We start from the raw sequence: 15,661 nt of genomic DNA on the forward strand, positions 1-15,661 counted from the left end.
AAAAAAGAGTATTGATGGTCTGAATCAAAGTATTAACAAATATTCAATGTGAAGGGAAACTTCTTATCTTGACTCTCCATTTGTTAGAGAATGTGAAAATAAGTTAGATCGTGCATGTAATGAAGCCCACCTTATTTTATTTTGGCACTATTGCTTCAGTACATGTTATCTAATGAACCACTTTGTATTCACCTATTAGATATGGTTATTTCTGACCTAATCTTTATAAAAGTAACACTGGTATTTATAAGGCACCCTTCAATCATTTTATTTGTATGTAGCAGCTATTTCATTCTTAAAAATCTATGCACTCTTAACCATGCTTAGTTACATGGTATTGTTAAATATCCGTTAAAACTCAGTCTTTTCTTTAAGATACCTTATACAGAAAAAATAACTGATGATGTTTGAGACGTATAACTCACTTATAGATGACAAGAAAAATCATGAAATAAAAGGTATTTTCCAATACACTAGCCATCTTCTTTCTGAGACCTATTGAAGGAAAAAATGGTTTTCTCTGCTCTTCAAGCATTTTGATCTTTGGTAATTGTTCAGAAGTTATGTTACTTTTAAAATTGTAACTTGTATTTTTAAAATCTGGAGGGTTTCTTCAAATGGCAAGTGATCTTTTTTTCTTCATTCACATTTAATTGTGGTTAATCAAAAAGACTATTGGCAACTATGTCAGTTTATGGCTTTAACTGTATGATGATCAGACTAGGAACTGGCCACTTTATTGGGGATAAGGACAGAGATTAAGACTGGTGATACCTCTTTTTAGTCACTGAATGGTAATATTTGATGGCCTGATTATAGATGAGATACTCAGATATAAAGCTATTAGAGAAGATCATTCAGAACTCAACTTTAAGAAACATCTTATTGTTTATTTATGGGCTTCATTTAAGAGAAGACCAAACAAAAACCAAACTCACTGCCTTTAGGTCAATTCTGACTCATAGCAACCCCCACCGGGTTTATAAGGCTGTAAATCTTTACAGAAGCAGACTGCCTCCTTTTTCTTCTGTGGGATCAGCTGGTGGGTTCAAACCACCAACCTATTGGTTAGCAGCCAAATACCTTAACCACTACACTACTAGAGCTCCTTTAAGAGAAGATAGTGCTATTCAAAAAATAAGATACTAGTAAAATCAAAATGATTATTGGGATAAATACAGTTCTTTTAAGTAATATTTACCTGCAAAATTATATATATATACACACACACATATATACATATCTATGTGTGTGTATATATATATATATATATATATATATAATTTCTCTTATCTATTCATTCAATCAGCAAAATTTATTGAGCACCTACTACAGCCATGTCCTAAGTGCTTGAATAAAGTGCTGAGCTTGATAAACAGTACCCTTGCTCTCTGGGAGACTGTCCTATTATGTAACTAGCAATAACATGAAACTTGTCACTAAAATATGGTGAGAACAACATTTAAAAACAAAACAAAAACCTTTATTTATTTCATTCTTTCACAAGATGCTTTTTCTCAGACAGGAAAATTCTTGGCAAGAAAATAAATTACTAGTGCACTTAGTATTTAGTAATCAGTATTTAGTAACATTCAGATGGTCTGAATTTTGGAGGGGCACTGAAGTGCAATAATTCATATTTAATGGCTGCTATACTCCCCTCCTTCATACTTGGCTATTTAAATGGAAGGAGACCTACTAGGGCTAGCTATCTAACTTCCCAATTTAGTAAGAACTACAGAATGACAGGTCCTTCAGGGCCAGCTGAAGTCAACAGAAGGTTTACAAGTAGTGGTTAACTCTAATGTCCTTTAATTGCATACCCTTTGGTCTTACAGGACTTAAAAGACTCTACCTATGTAATTATTGCAATAACATAACTTCTAATGTCAAGCAAAGTTTACTTTTAAGTTGTTAAGGTTATCCTGCCAATAGCTGTCATGGCACATCCATTAGCAATTTTATAGCCATTTTGAGTCATTGCATGAAGTTTAAAAGAGAAATTTATTCATTGGGTACTTAATTTCCTCCATTGTAGCATGGAAATAAGAAATTTCAGATATATTATGCAATCACATTTTAGATTTATGATATATTGTGTTAATTTGAATATTTTTGCTTTTTGGATATTATGATGTAACTACAATGTTTAATTTTATGAGACTTGGCATTTGATTTTATTGCAGCATCATATAAAGTTGGATTTTCCAAATGCTAATTTGGAACTAAATTGACCTGACTGCTTGAGAGCTGTACTTTACAGAGTACCACATTGGAAAACAACACTAGTGTCTCAAGAGAGATTAACCTTGTAAGCAAGCTATGCAGGTGATTCAAATCCAGTTAATCTCACAGACACACACACACAAATTAATTGCATTGGCAAAGACATTGCCTCTGTTCACTCCATGATTATATAATTAGAGATCGAGCCATTCAAAGGAACTTTAATCTAACTGATAAGCAGGCAGCAAACAACACTCAAGTTTCCCCTCTTGTTTTCAGTCGGAATTCTGACAGAGGGTGATAATATGGACAAATCAGTGACCTTAGTTGGACATGCCTTAAAATTAAATTTCATTGTTATTCAATAGATCAAGATTTTTTGTATGTATTTATTTTAACTTAGTTGAGCTTCAAGGGGTCCAAACTCAACAGGGTATTAAGCAGTATTCAGTGTCATCAGTAGTTCTCTAATCAACTTACTTTCTAATCTTTCTAACTTTAAAGTTTTGACACAAAATAGCGTAATCAAGATATTTCCATATAATTTTTTGTAGTTTGTGCCTGAAAGGGCCTTGGCTTTCTGTTGGGCTTATGATAAAGCTGATTGTTGCAGATGCAAAGCATTTGAAATATATGCGTGACTTCTGTAACTTCTTTAATCTTTAATATTTAACCAGTTCTCAGATTTTCTAGAGATAAAGTCTGGTTAAGGAAACTAGGAAATAATTCTTACATAAAATTTAAATTCCATTTAAATAAGTGTTAGAAAGACTTAGTTTTAAGCGCATTGTTTTTGTAGGAACTTAAAAAATTGTAAAGTAGAAGGTGAATTCAGTGTCATTGGCACAAAGCAATTAGAATAAGGAAAATATAATTTAGAAAAATGAAAATTTTGAGAGTAATAGTTTGTAAGTTGTGACCACACTCCTGTGTATCATTGAATTCTAAAGTTATTTTGTTGCAGACAGACCTAAGAAAGTCAGGTAGAGAACCCATTTTCATGTGTCAAATATATGCATGTGACTTTCATCAGTTATTCTTTGAACCGCCTATTTTGTTCTAAAGAAGATGGGGCAATCTACTTCCGTAGTGATACTGCCTGGGAAACCCAAGGAGTGGTCGCTATGAGTCAAGTCTGACTCGAAAGCAAACAACACCATACACACACATCTACTCAATGACATTGTATTCCATGAGCCAATGACAAACTGCCAAAATTTCTAGACCACACACCCTCTTGTGGTTTTCTAGTTGCTAAGCAACTGGACTCTGCTTGAGGGCAGAATGGAGTGGAGATAGTTCATTGCAAAGTTCTCCATCCCTGCTGAGTTCATCAGAACAGCAGCAGGAGATCCTACATCTTGCTTCTTGAAAGTATAGATCAGGTACTTCCACATTTCTCCCTGTAAAACAGTGAGGCTTAGAACATGTATGATAACCAAAAAAAAAAAAAAAAAAAATTGTTAAGGATCCTGATGGTATCCCCTTGAGGAAGAAGCAACTTTACTTTTGGAACTTATCTAAAGTTTGCCCTTCAAATTAATTGCACTTATATTTTAGGATAATGTGGCTCATAGCTTGTTAAGGAATACTTACAAAACTTTTACCTGAAAACATATCCAGGTATGTGTGCATATGTTTGTAAGGAGCCGTGGTGGTGCAGTAGTGAAGTGCTGAGCTGCTAACTTAAAGTCTACATTTCAAATTCGACAGGTGTTCTGTGGGAGAAAGATGTGGGAGTTTGTTTCTGCAACCTTGGGAATCCTCTGGAGCTGTTCTACTTTAGCCTATATTGTTGCTATTAGTCAGAACTGACTCAATGGGAATTCATTTGGTTTTTGGTTGTGTGTATGTTTATGGATATATGTATGTTAATATATATATATATATATATATGTATGTTTATATCTATATATAAATATATATAGATATATATATGTACGTATGTGTGTGTGTGTTTTAATGGAACTAGTCTCACATCCCATTGTCATCAAATCAATTCTTACTCACAGCATCATAATGACCCTATAGGATAGAGTAGAACTGCCTCCACAAGTTTCCTGGGCTATAATCTTTTCAGGAGCAGACTGCCACGTCTTTCTGCCATGAAGCTACTGGTGAGTTGGAATTTCCAACCTTTTGTTTGACAACTGAGCTCTTAACCACTGACCCACCAGGACTCATTAGTCTCACATAGTGTTATACAATTTTTATTTTGTACTCAGCAGCACACCATGAAAACTGTCCTTATCAGAGAGATAGTTTTAACATTCTAATGACTTAACAGCTTTTCAGTGTAATATTTTGCCACAACTGATCCCCAAAGCCTCTATTTTCCAATATTATCAGTTGTGTTCCAGTCATCCTATGTGCTTCTTATATTTTCTCATTAATTACCAGTTGTATTGTTCTTCAAGTCTTTATTCTTTATCTAATAAAACAAACCAAACTCACTGCCATCGAGTCAATTCTGACTCAAAGCGACCCCCTTTGGGTTTCTGAGGTGGTAAATCTTTACAGAAGTAGATTGCCCAGTCTTCTCTCATAATTCTTTATCTAGTCATTTAAAAAATACATTTTATTCAATTATTTTATCTTTCTTCTTTTTAATACTAATACAAGCACATTGTCAGAAAGTTATAGTTATTTCAGTTGTTCTCTTGTACTCACATTTCCTTTTTTTTCTTTTTGATTTCTAATGTTACTGTATTCGTCTTATTCCTTGCTTTAATGGGCATGTGTTTCACGTCTTATATTTTAATATAATTTCTGCATTTAATTTCATACAAAATATCTTTATCATGCTTAAGAAGTTTCTTTTGATTCCTTCTTTATTTAGATTCTTTAATCCCAGGCCATTTTCTACATCTACACAGATGACCATATTTATTTTCTATTTCCTTCTATTATAAAAGTACGCTCCTGATCTTCTTAATTTGGAATGACTATAAGTGACAAAAACCTGACTAATGATGGTTTAAGCATAGGGCTCATTTTTCTTATGCCTACATCTCTATGATGAAAGACTCCTCATACACACACACACACATACTACATCTACAAATTTTCTGCCAATCTGTTCCAAGTTTCTAAACTAGAAATTTGGGGATTTTATGAATGTTTCTTTTTCACCTACCACAACTGATAGATCACCTCTTTTAGTCTGCCATCTCTTCCATATCCTCAGACCTACTATATCAGTTTAAACTGACATAATTTATTATAATAATTCTTGGACCTAATTCACTACTTCAAGTTTATCTTCTAACTGTATCATTTTTCATAGATCTGCCCAAACAGTCTTTTTCTTACATTATTATAAATGTTCCTTTCTTTTTAAAAATCCTTCAACATCTCTCCACCTTCAAGGCAGACCTCAAATTCTTTGGCATGGCATACAAGGCCACTCAGCATCTGACTAGCTTCAACTACCACCACTTTTATGATGAAACCACACTACTGGCTATTCCCCAGACACAAGCTCAAAGTCTGGCATAGGAAAGAGGCTGTAATAACATGTGCTGACTGAATTGTGGATGAGAGAATGATTTCTCTCAGCTTGTTCATCTGTATGCTAGGGTATAGGCAAGGGGTCTCCTTCTCACAGATCACTTTTCAATCTCAAGTGATATAAACTATGGCTTGGCTCTAGTTAATATTGGGTTAATGCAGCTTTTAAATGAATTGGATAACCCATCATCATGTGATAGGCCAGAATAAGTCAGTTGGATCCTTATGCCAATGGCTTGTTTTTACTGTTAACATTAGGAACACTCATAAGGAGCTACTGATCCTATTGCCTGCTTCATGCCAGAAACAAGAGCTCAGTATCAACTATACCAGCACTAAAATAGCTTTTTTTTTTTTGGCACATACTGTCAAAAGTCCACAAGGATAACATTCCATCCAACATGCAAACATGTTCTCTTGTCTGGAGGTGCATTAAGCTGCTTATTGATCCTGGCCACCTAAAATCTGGTGTTCTTTAGAAGCAACCTTATTTTTCCAAGGTTTTACACTCTGAGGAATTGGAGAGAAAGAAGGGATATCAGACACCAAGCAAATCCAAAGCCCAGCACAATAATTTACATTAGCTCTCAAGGCTTGAAAATAATTCTCTGTTCTTTGAGACCATCTGGACAATGGTGCTGCCCTCCAGACTGTGGGTATTGGCCACACTCTCTGGTTTCTGGGTGGAGGCCCCTCAGCCCTGGGCTTTCAGCTTCACCTTCTTGGCCCACAGGGATGTCAAGTCTGTTCTCACAGCTTTGGGTGGTTTCATTCTCCTATTATATCTGATTGAGAACCCCCCTCCCCATCCCCTTGGCCCTGGAAGGGCTCATTCTTCTATCCCTTGGATATGGCAGCCCCATCTCCTCAGTTTTGGGTGGCAATACCATGCCCCTAGGCACACCTTAATGGCAGCCCCACACTCTGGAACTAAATTGGTGAAGATCTGACTCTTTGAAACTGAGGAGGTCATGGCTCTACCCCAGAGATTGTGGCCTCACCACTTGAGACACCTGAGGCTGTGGTCCCCTTTCTGAGCAGCAGGTATCTCTGCTTCCTGTGCTCCTTCCAACATTTCTACTAATCTCCCAGCTTCTCCAAGGATGGCTCTTTTCTTGGACAACAACAGATGTAGCTCCTTTGTCCTGTTTCCTGACTATAGAACTGCAAGAAGCCAACAACTTTCTCTCCTTTCATTCTTTTCCTGTACCCTTTAGTCTAAGCTGATAGATTCTCTGCTATGGCAGTTGGTTAGATCTATCAGTTATAGGATTAATCTCTTTAACAAAAGATTGTATAACTGTATAGTTAGTGAACATTCTAGGACATGAGTTCATAGTTTGTGCAACAGAATTTTCCAAATCTTTGTTTTGAGAAGTTTATTTTTTAAGTCTATCTCTTTCCTCTCACATCTTAATAGTGCCAAGGAGAAACCACATGGCCCTTTTAACAACTTGCTTAGAAATAGGCTCAGCCAGATAGCCATGTTCATCCCTTAAAAGTTCTACCTTCCACCAAACATTGAATGTACTTCAGACAAGTTCTTTGCCACTATATTAAAAGCATCGCCATTCTTCCATTGTCCCATCACATGTTCATCATTTTCTTTTAAAGCTTGACCAGAAGCACATTTAATATTCACATTTCTAGAAACATTCTGTTTGGTGCTATATATGTATGTATTCTCTAAGACAATAGAGACATGCTCTATAATTCTCCTCACTACTTTCTGACTACACACAAAAATTACCTTTGACTTCCATCATTCTACAAACAGTCTCTTCAAGGCAGTCTAGGCTTTTACTATTAGGTACCTTAAAATTCTTCCATCTTCTACCCATTCCTAATTCCAAAGCCACTTCCACATTTTAAGTATCTATTAGAGCAGCACCCCACTCTAGGTACCAAATTCTCCCTTAGTTATCTAGTGCTGCTATAAGAGAAATACCACATGCAGATGGCTTTAACAAGCAAAGGTTTATTTTCTCAGAGTTCAGGAGACTAGAAGTCTGAATTCAGGGTGTCCAAGAGAAAGACTTTCTCCTCCTGTTGCCTCTGGAGGAAGTCCTTTTCTGTTTTAGTTTCTACTCCTATGGAATGTTCATGTGGCTTTATGTCTCTCTTTGCCCATATCTGCTTACTTGCTTGCTTGTTTAATCTCTTTTATATCTCAGAAGAGATTGGCTCAAGACACACACTACACCAATCCTGTCATACTAGCATAACAAAGACAACCATTCCCAAATGACATTACAACCACAGGCATAAAGATTAGGATTCATAACACATATTTCAGGAGGACACAATTCAAATCCACACGATATGGAGACTTGAGCTAATATTAATTTAAAATGGTAACTTTTCTAGTGCCAGACTGTTATCAAAATGGGAAGAAACAAGATAAGAAATTGAATTATTTTTTGTTGTTTTTTGATGCCATCGAGTTCGTTCCAACTCATAATGATAAGTACAACAGAATGAAACATTGCCTGATCTTGTGCCATCCTCACAATCATTACTGTGTTTGACCCCTTTGTTGCAGCCACTATGCCAACCCATCAATGAGTCTTCCTTTTTTTTTGCTGACCCTGTACTTTATGAAGCATGATGTCCTTCTCCAGGGACTGTTCTTTCCTGAAAACATGTCCAAACTACCATCTTCATTTCTAAGGAACATTCTGGATATATTTCTTCCAAGACATATCGATACATTTGTTCTTTTGGCAGCACAGGGTATATTCAATATTCAACACCACAATTCAAAGGCATAAATTCTTCTTCAGTCTCCTTTACTCCTTGTCCAGCCTTCACATGTATATGAGGCTATTGAAAATACACACTTTAGTCGTCAAAATGTCATCTTTGCATTTTAACACTTTAAAGAAATGCTTGCAGCACATTTGCCCAATGACATACAGCATTTGGTTTCTTGACTGTTGCATTAATTGTGGATACAAGTAAAATAAAATCTCTGCAACTTCAATCTTTTTTCCATTTATCATGATGTTACTTATTGGTCAAGTTGTGAGGATTTTTGCTTAAGTTGAGGTGGAATCCATACTGAAGAATATAGTCTTTGACTTTCATCAATAAGTGCTTCAAGTCATCTTCACTTTCAGCAAGCAAAGTTGTGTCACGTGCATATTGCGGGTTGTTAATGAGTCTTCCTCCAATCCTGATACTGCATTCCTCTTCATGCAGTCCATCTTGTCAGATTATTTGCTCATCATATAGATTGAATAAATATAGGAAAAGGATACAACCCTGATGTGTATGTTTTTTTTTATTTTAAACCAGGAAATATCCCTTTGTTCTATTTGAATGACTGCCTCTTGGTCTATGTTCCATAATTGTACTGAAAAAGGAATTGAAATGTTTAAATATACGTAAAACTAGCTTTTTTTTATTTTTCTTAAATGGTAGATTTTTATGGACAGGAATTTAATTTCCCCTTGCTTTTGTAGAGAAATACTTGACTACAGTAATGATCAACAACAACAACAACAATAACAACAACAAAAGAGACGAAGACTTCTGGTAAGATGGAGGAATAGGCAGACAAGCAACGCAGACCCTCTTCAACAAAGAAAAGAAAAACCAATTAACAGAGATACAGAAGATAATCCTGGAACTCTGAGCTTTGAAAGGAACTATACAGAAGTGGATTAGGTGCCAACTAGTGGAAAAACCTGAACAAAAACAATGAGTACAGAGATGATTGGAGCTGCAGACTGGTAGCTACTCTGACGAGACCAACAGCCTGAATATTTCCAAGTGATGTTGGGACCTGAGAATTGAGCTAAAGATCAGTCCCAGTCACCAAGGGCTTCAGGGACAACTGCTCTGGTGGCCTATGACTAAGAAGGGAAACAACAAGGAAGGAGACAACCTAAGCTGTGGACTTCCTGCTGTCCAAAGGGCACAGCCGTTTTGATTGTTTACATGTGGCAGCCATTTTGGATATTTAAAGTGACTGACGGTGCAGCCATTTGGAATGTTTACAAGTGGCAACCATTTTGGATTTCAAAGTGGTAGCATTTCATTCGGATTCCAGGGAACTAAGAACAGGCTCTGACTTCCAGAGTTGGCAAGGACATAAAAGAGGCTGACAAAGGAAAGGAGACAGGTGGTGAGTATATAAGTGCTGTCAACTAGTGAATAGAGGAGCACAACATAGTACCTTACCTGTATAGATAACATACAAAGAAAACAAAAATTGTGGCAAGTCACTCCAACATATAATCACCAATTAAATATAAACACAAAAATGTCACAATGCCTTGGAGACAACAGAGCATCACAGTCCACACAAAGAAGCAAGATAAAGCAGGAGAAACAAGGGACCAGGATATAGACCCAAAACACAACCCTGAGGAAGACGCAGGATTGGAACTCTCTGATAAGCAATTCAAAAGAATTATATTTAGGTATTTTCAAAGGATTGAGAGACAGACCAAGGAAAACGCAGACAAAACCTTAGAAGAATTTTGGAAGAAAATACAAGAACAAAATGACGAAATAAATGAAAAATTAGAAATGATTCTAAATCTACAGATAGAAATCCAGAAGATTAATACTAAATTGTCAGAAATAGATAACACATTGAAAGGGCAAAGGAGTAGAATTGATGCAATGAAAGACAGAATTAATGAGATTGAAGACAAATACCTGAATACTTTTCTGGAAAGGGATCAATCAGAAAAAAGATCAAAACATAATGAAGAAAGCCTAAGGTTCATGTGGGATACCATCAAAAGGAATAACCTACGTGTCATTCAAATTCCAGAACAGGAAGAGAATAATAAAACCACTGAGAAAATTGTCCAAGATTTGTTGGAGGAGAACTTCCCTGACATGATGAAAGATAAAAATATATCCATTCAGGAAGTCCAATGAACCCAATGAAACAGGATAGACCTCAAAAGAAAAACACAAAGACATATCATCATCAAACTCAACAAAACCAAAGACAAAGAAAGAATCATAGGGCAGCATGGGAAAAACAAAAAGTTACCAATAAGACTAAGCTCGGATTTCTCAACAAAAACCATGCAGGCAAGAAGACAGTGGGATGGTATATATAAAACGCTGAAAAGAGAAAAATTTCCAACCAAGAATTAAGTACCCAGCAAAACTGTCCCTCAAATATGATGGTGAAATTAGGACATTTCCTGATAAGTAGAAATTACAAGAATTTGTTAAAACCAGACCAACCTTACAAGAAATGCTAAAGGGAGCCCTTTGGACATAGAAGCAACAACAGTCTACAACAAATGACCATTAACACACATGATGATATAACCCAGAAACCAACCTAGCTATGGAAGTATCCAAAGTAAATAAGCCTACAAGATTCTAAACAGACACACCAACTGACAAACGAGGATGATTACAAACCAAAAAGAGGGAAAAAAATCTGTGTCATTACAGAACTTCTAGATGGTAGGGAAGTCAAGACAACTACAAGATAGATTGGACTGTTCCAAACTTGGGAAGAAAGCTATAAATCAAAGGGTAACCTCAAAGAAAACTGATAAACCTTCACATCAAAATAAAAAAGAGGACCAGCATAAATATTCAGCAAATACTAAAGCAATAGCAATGAAGGAAGTAACAACATGATTTATAAACAAAACAAGCTCAGCATAGGAAATTATATGGAACAAAGAAATCGACACAATGAAAAAGCACATGACAAAAGTGACAGCAACAAATCATATTTGCTGATAATTACATATCTGGCAAGTGATGGAAAACTCTAATGCCTCGGCACCAAAGGAATTAACAATACAATTGAGAAATGGGCAGAAGACATGAATAGACACTTCACCAAGGAGGACATTCAGGTGGTCAGCTAATACATGAAAAGATGCTCACAATCATTGGTCATCAGGAGATGTAAATCAAAACAACAATGAGATATACTGTTTCACCCCAGCACTGATAGCAAGGTTTAATGAGACAGAAAATAATAAATGCTGGTGGGGATGTGGAGAGATTGGGACTCTCATACACTGTTTGTGTGACTGTGAAGTGACAAAACCACTGTGGAAAGCAATATGGTGATTCCTTAGAAATTTGGAATTGGGAGATACCATTTGACCCAGCAATCCCATTACTAGGTATATATGCTAGAGAGGTGAGCGCCAGGATAGGAACAGATACATGCACACTCATGTTCATCACAACACTACTCACAATATAAAAAAGAAGGAAACGACCTACGTGCCCATCAGTGGAAGAGTGGATGAACAAACTACAGTACATACACATACTGGAATGCTATGCAGCACTAAAGAATGATGTAGAGTTTACAAACACTGCATAATATGGATGAACTTGGAGGACATTATGCTGAGTGAAATAAGTCAGTCACAGAAGGACAAATATAGTATTAGCTCATTGTTGTAGAGCGTCAAGGAAAGGTTTATATATGATTGTAAACTTTGTTGGTTGCCAGGGAGGGGAGGGGAGGGGAAGGAACACTGCAAAAAAAAAAAAATAATAATAATAAAGCATTGACACATGTCACTTTAGTTTTGTCTATTTCACTGTACATAAATTATATTTCAATAAAATGCGTTTTTTTTTAAAAAAGAGAGAGAGAGACAAACCCCATAACAGAATAGTGTAGAGAAACATAAAAGTTAAGAAAAGTAAAAATGGACCAATATTTGAAGAAATTAGGTAAGAGTTGGCCTCAGAAAATTATGTATAAAAGTAATTTTTTATAATTAATAATAATAATCTTTCTGTACTTAAGGGAAAACAAACAAAAAAACAAAAATCCTGATAGATGGGTTTTCCATCCATGACCTGAAAACATTCATGGGAGAAGTGGGTCCTTGTCAAATGATAGCTTAACCAGAAAAATTTACATAACACTTAAGTTTGAGAACACTTGTGTCTTTCTTTAGCATTCTTGATGGAATTAATATTTGTTTCGTTTTTGATATTTTCCATGAATTTCAACTTCTGGTTCTCTCACACTAAGCCATTATAATAGATTGAAATAATATTTTTTTGAAATCTCTTTCCTTGTTTCTGTACAATTTAGTGTTTTGATTTCTTTGTAAAGTCCACATAATTTGCTCAAGAATTCACAAAAGAATCAGAGTTGTATGGTCTTATATACAAACCATAGTTATTCTTCTTTTCCAAAATATCTCATTCCATTCAATTTTATTGGAATCATAAGGCGTTATAGAACACAGTACAAATGCAGAGTTAGGAAACTATGTAGCAAAAACAAGCCACTATTAATTCTTTAAGTTACTTAAAGCATGTGCAACAATTCATTCTACAGTTTTTCTTTTTCCTTTTTCTCAAGAACGACCAACATTTCTCAGAAGGCCAATAAACCAGGTGGTGCTGGAGGAAGAAGCTGTGGAATTTCGATGTCAGGTCCAGGGAGATCCTCAACCAACTGTAAGATGGAAAAAGGATGATGCAGACTTGCCGAGAGGAAGGTAAGAACATCCTATGGCCTGACGATTCTTAAATAACCACTGAATAATTAGAAACGAGAAAAGACATCTATAGTTCCACCCTCTAATATCTTGGTGTATTATTTTTACACATAATTTTTACATATACAAGCCTCGTACTTGCTGTTTGTATACACTAATATCCTCTATGCTTTTGACATCATTCTTTGAAAATACACATTTCATATCCACCGTTTTATTTGTTATCCTCAAATAGCAAGGATTCCTGAGTTGCTTTCTTTCTCATGACCCTTCTAGATCTAATATTTTGTTCCTGCTGAATTATTGACCATGCACTCCATTTGCCCCTTTTAACTATTGCTCTGTTTCCATTATGCTTCAGACCATATGCTGGAGACCATCTGCCTTCCTTCAGTGCCCAAACATCTCTTACAAAAGGCTACTGAGTATAGCTGACTTTAAAGTCTGAAGCAAAAGAGAAAGACTCAGCAGAGCACTGAAAAGGCAACAACTAGTCTACCTCACTATTGACACAGGGACTTCTGTCACTCTGTCATTTGTCATGTCATCATGGAGACCTTTCTCTTCCATCTTTCTCTTAGTCTTCTTATCACCAAACCTCAAAACCCAATCTCTCCACTCTCCAGGGAAAGTCCAAAAACTCTTGTCACTTTTTATAAAATTTAATTTACCTGTTTTGTTGTCTTCCATCTAAGTAAGGCCTTACCCTTTATGACCAAGTTAATTATTCAAGTTTTTTTTTTTTCCTATACAAATAAGCAATTCTATTAGTATTTGTTTTACCTTCCTCCTAATCCTTCTTACTACCAAAAAACCAATTGTTGTCAAGTCAATTCAGACTCATGACTACCCCATGTGTGTAAGAGTAAAACTGTGCTCCATGGAGTTTTTAATGACTGATTTTTCTAGAAGTAGATCAGTAGGCCTTTCTTCTGAGAAAACTCTGAATGGACATGAAATCTCCAACATTTTGATTAGCAGTTAAGCATGTTAACTCTTCATACCACTCAGGGACTTCTAGTACAATATAGTCTGTATAATATATCGCATCCTGTTGTGTTTTTTCCCCCTCTAGCATCTCTGGTAGCATAGTGCCTAAGGTACTTGACTGCTAACCAGAAGGCTGGAGGTTCAAACCCACCAGCCACTCCTCAGAAGGAAGGTTGGGCAATCTACCTCTGTAGTGATACTGCCTGGGAAACCCAAGGAGGGGTTGCTGTGAGTCTGGTCAGACTTGACAGCACATAAAAACAACAACACTATCTGTCCTTAAAAAAAAAAGAAAGTTTTTTTAAAGTGGTTGAATTGTAGAGATGTGTTGACAAAATTTGTACATATTTTACATACTATTCACTGGCACCACTACTCATAATTCCCTGACTTTCAATATTGATTTCAAAAATCTCAGTTTTTCATATTTCGAAGTCTATTGTGCTATTCTTTCCAAAGTCATAGCATCAACAGCACTGTTTTCAAATGGACCAAACATTTTAAATAGTCAGTGAGAGGTTCTTTGCAAATCAACAGTAAAAAATATAATAATAATTTAGTTATTTTCTGCCTATATAGCAGCAAAAATTACCTCTGCATTTCTTTTTCACTTTGCTGCTAGACAACTAGACATAAAAGTTTATTTTTATCAGGAGGGATTTATGAATGTGAATCTCCTCTTGCCTTCTCAGTGGAGAAGAAATGTCAATTAAAAAACAAAGAGGAAAAATGTTCATTGCAGTATAATTTACAATAGCCAAAAGGTAGAAAAAACCTAGATGTTCATCATCAGATAAACAAATAAACAAAATGTGGTATATATGTACAATGGAATATTACTACTCAGTCATAAAGAGAAACAGTCTTGATATATGCTATAACGTATGAATTTTTCTAACATTATACTACAGGAAATAAGTCAATCTACAAAAGGATAAAAATTGTATACTCTCACTTATCTCAAATATCTAGAATAGGCAAAGGTATAGAGACAGAAATTTATGAGTGGTTACCAAAGGCAAGGGAGAGGAGGTAGGAGGAGTCATTGCTTAAGATGCACTGAGTTTCTGTTAAGGGTGATGGGAAAAGTTGGAAACAGATAGTGTTGATGTTAGCATAACATGATGAAAGTTAGTAATATGTTTAAATTGAACATATAAAAAAAGGTGAAGTAGTAAATTCTGTTTCGGTGTTATATATATTTTTAGCACAACTAAAAAAAAAGTCAAGGAAAATTTACAGAATTGAATTGTTGATGTCCATCCTGCATACGTAATCACCATTTTTTTTTTTTTTTTGGAAATTTTAGCCAACTTAATGGATAATTTTAAAATTTTGGTTTTAGATTAAGAGGTTAATTATATAGTAAAATTAGGTGTAGTGTCAACAGAGGCAAATTTTCAATTTATTGGCCTATTTGACCTTGAAATTTCACTTCTATTTTTTTTTTTTTTATTAGGATTTGG

At 35.5% G+C, this 15,661-nt stretch overlaps 1 protein-coding gene across 1 annotated transcript in view; it reads left to right on the forward strand.

The window, feature by feature from the left end:
- ROBO2 (roundabout guidance receptor 2) overlaps window positions 1–15,661 on the forward strand; it is a 933,205-nt gene that overhangs the window by 671,842 nt on the left and 245,702 nt on the right. Inside the window, exon 5 of the mRNA XM_007934915.1 lies at window positions 13,067–13,205. Within this exon, the coding sequence (XP_007933106.1) occupies window positions 13,067–13,205 (139 nt within the window). The remainder of the gene's footprint in view (window positions 1–13,066; window positions 13,206–15,661) is intronic.

The sequence above is a fragment of the Orycteropus afer genome, unplaced genomic scaffold, assembly GCF_000298275.1.
Source record: "Orycteropus afer afer isolate SDZICR_OR568_19922 unplaced genomic scaffold, OryAfe1.0 scaffold00022, whole genome shotgun sequence".
Classification (NCBI taxonomy): Eukaryota; Metazoa; Chordata; class Mammalia; order Tubulidentata; family Orycteropodidae; genus Orycteropus; species Orycteropus afer.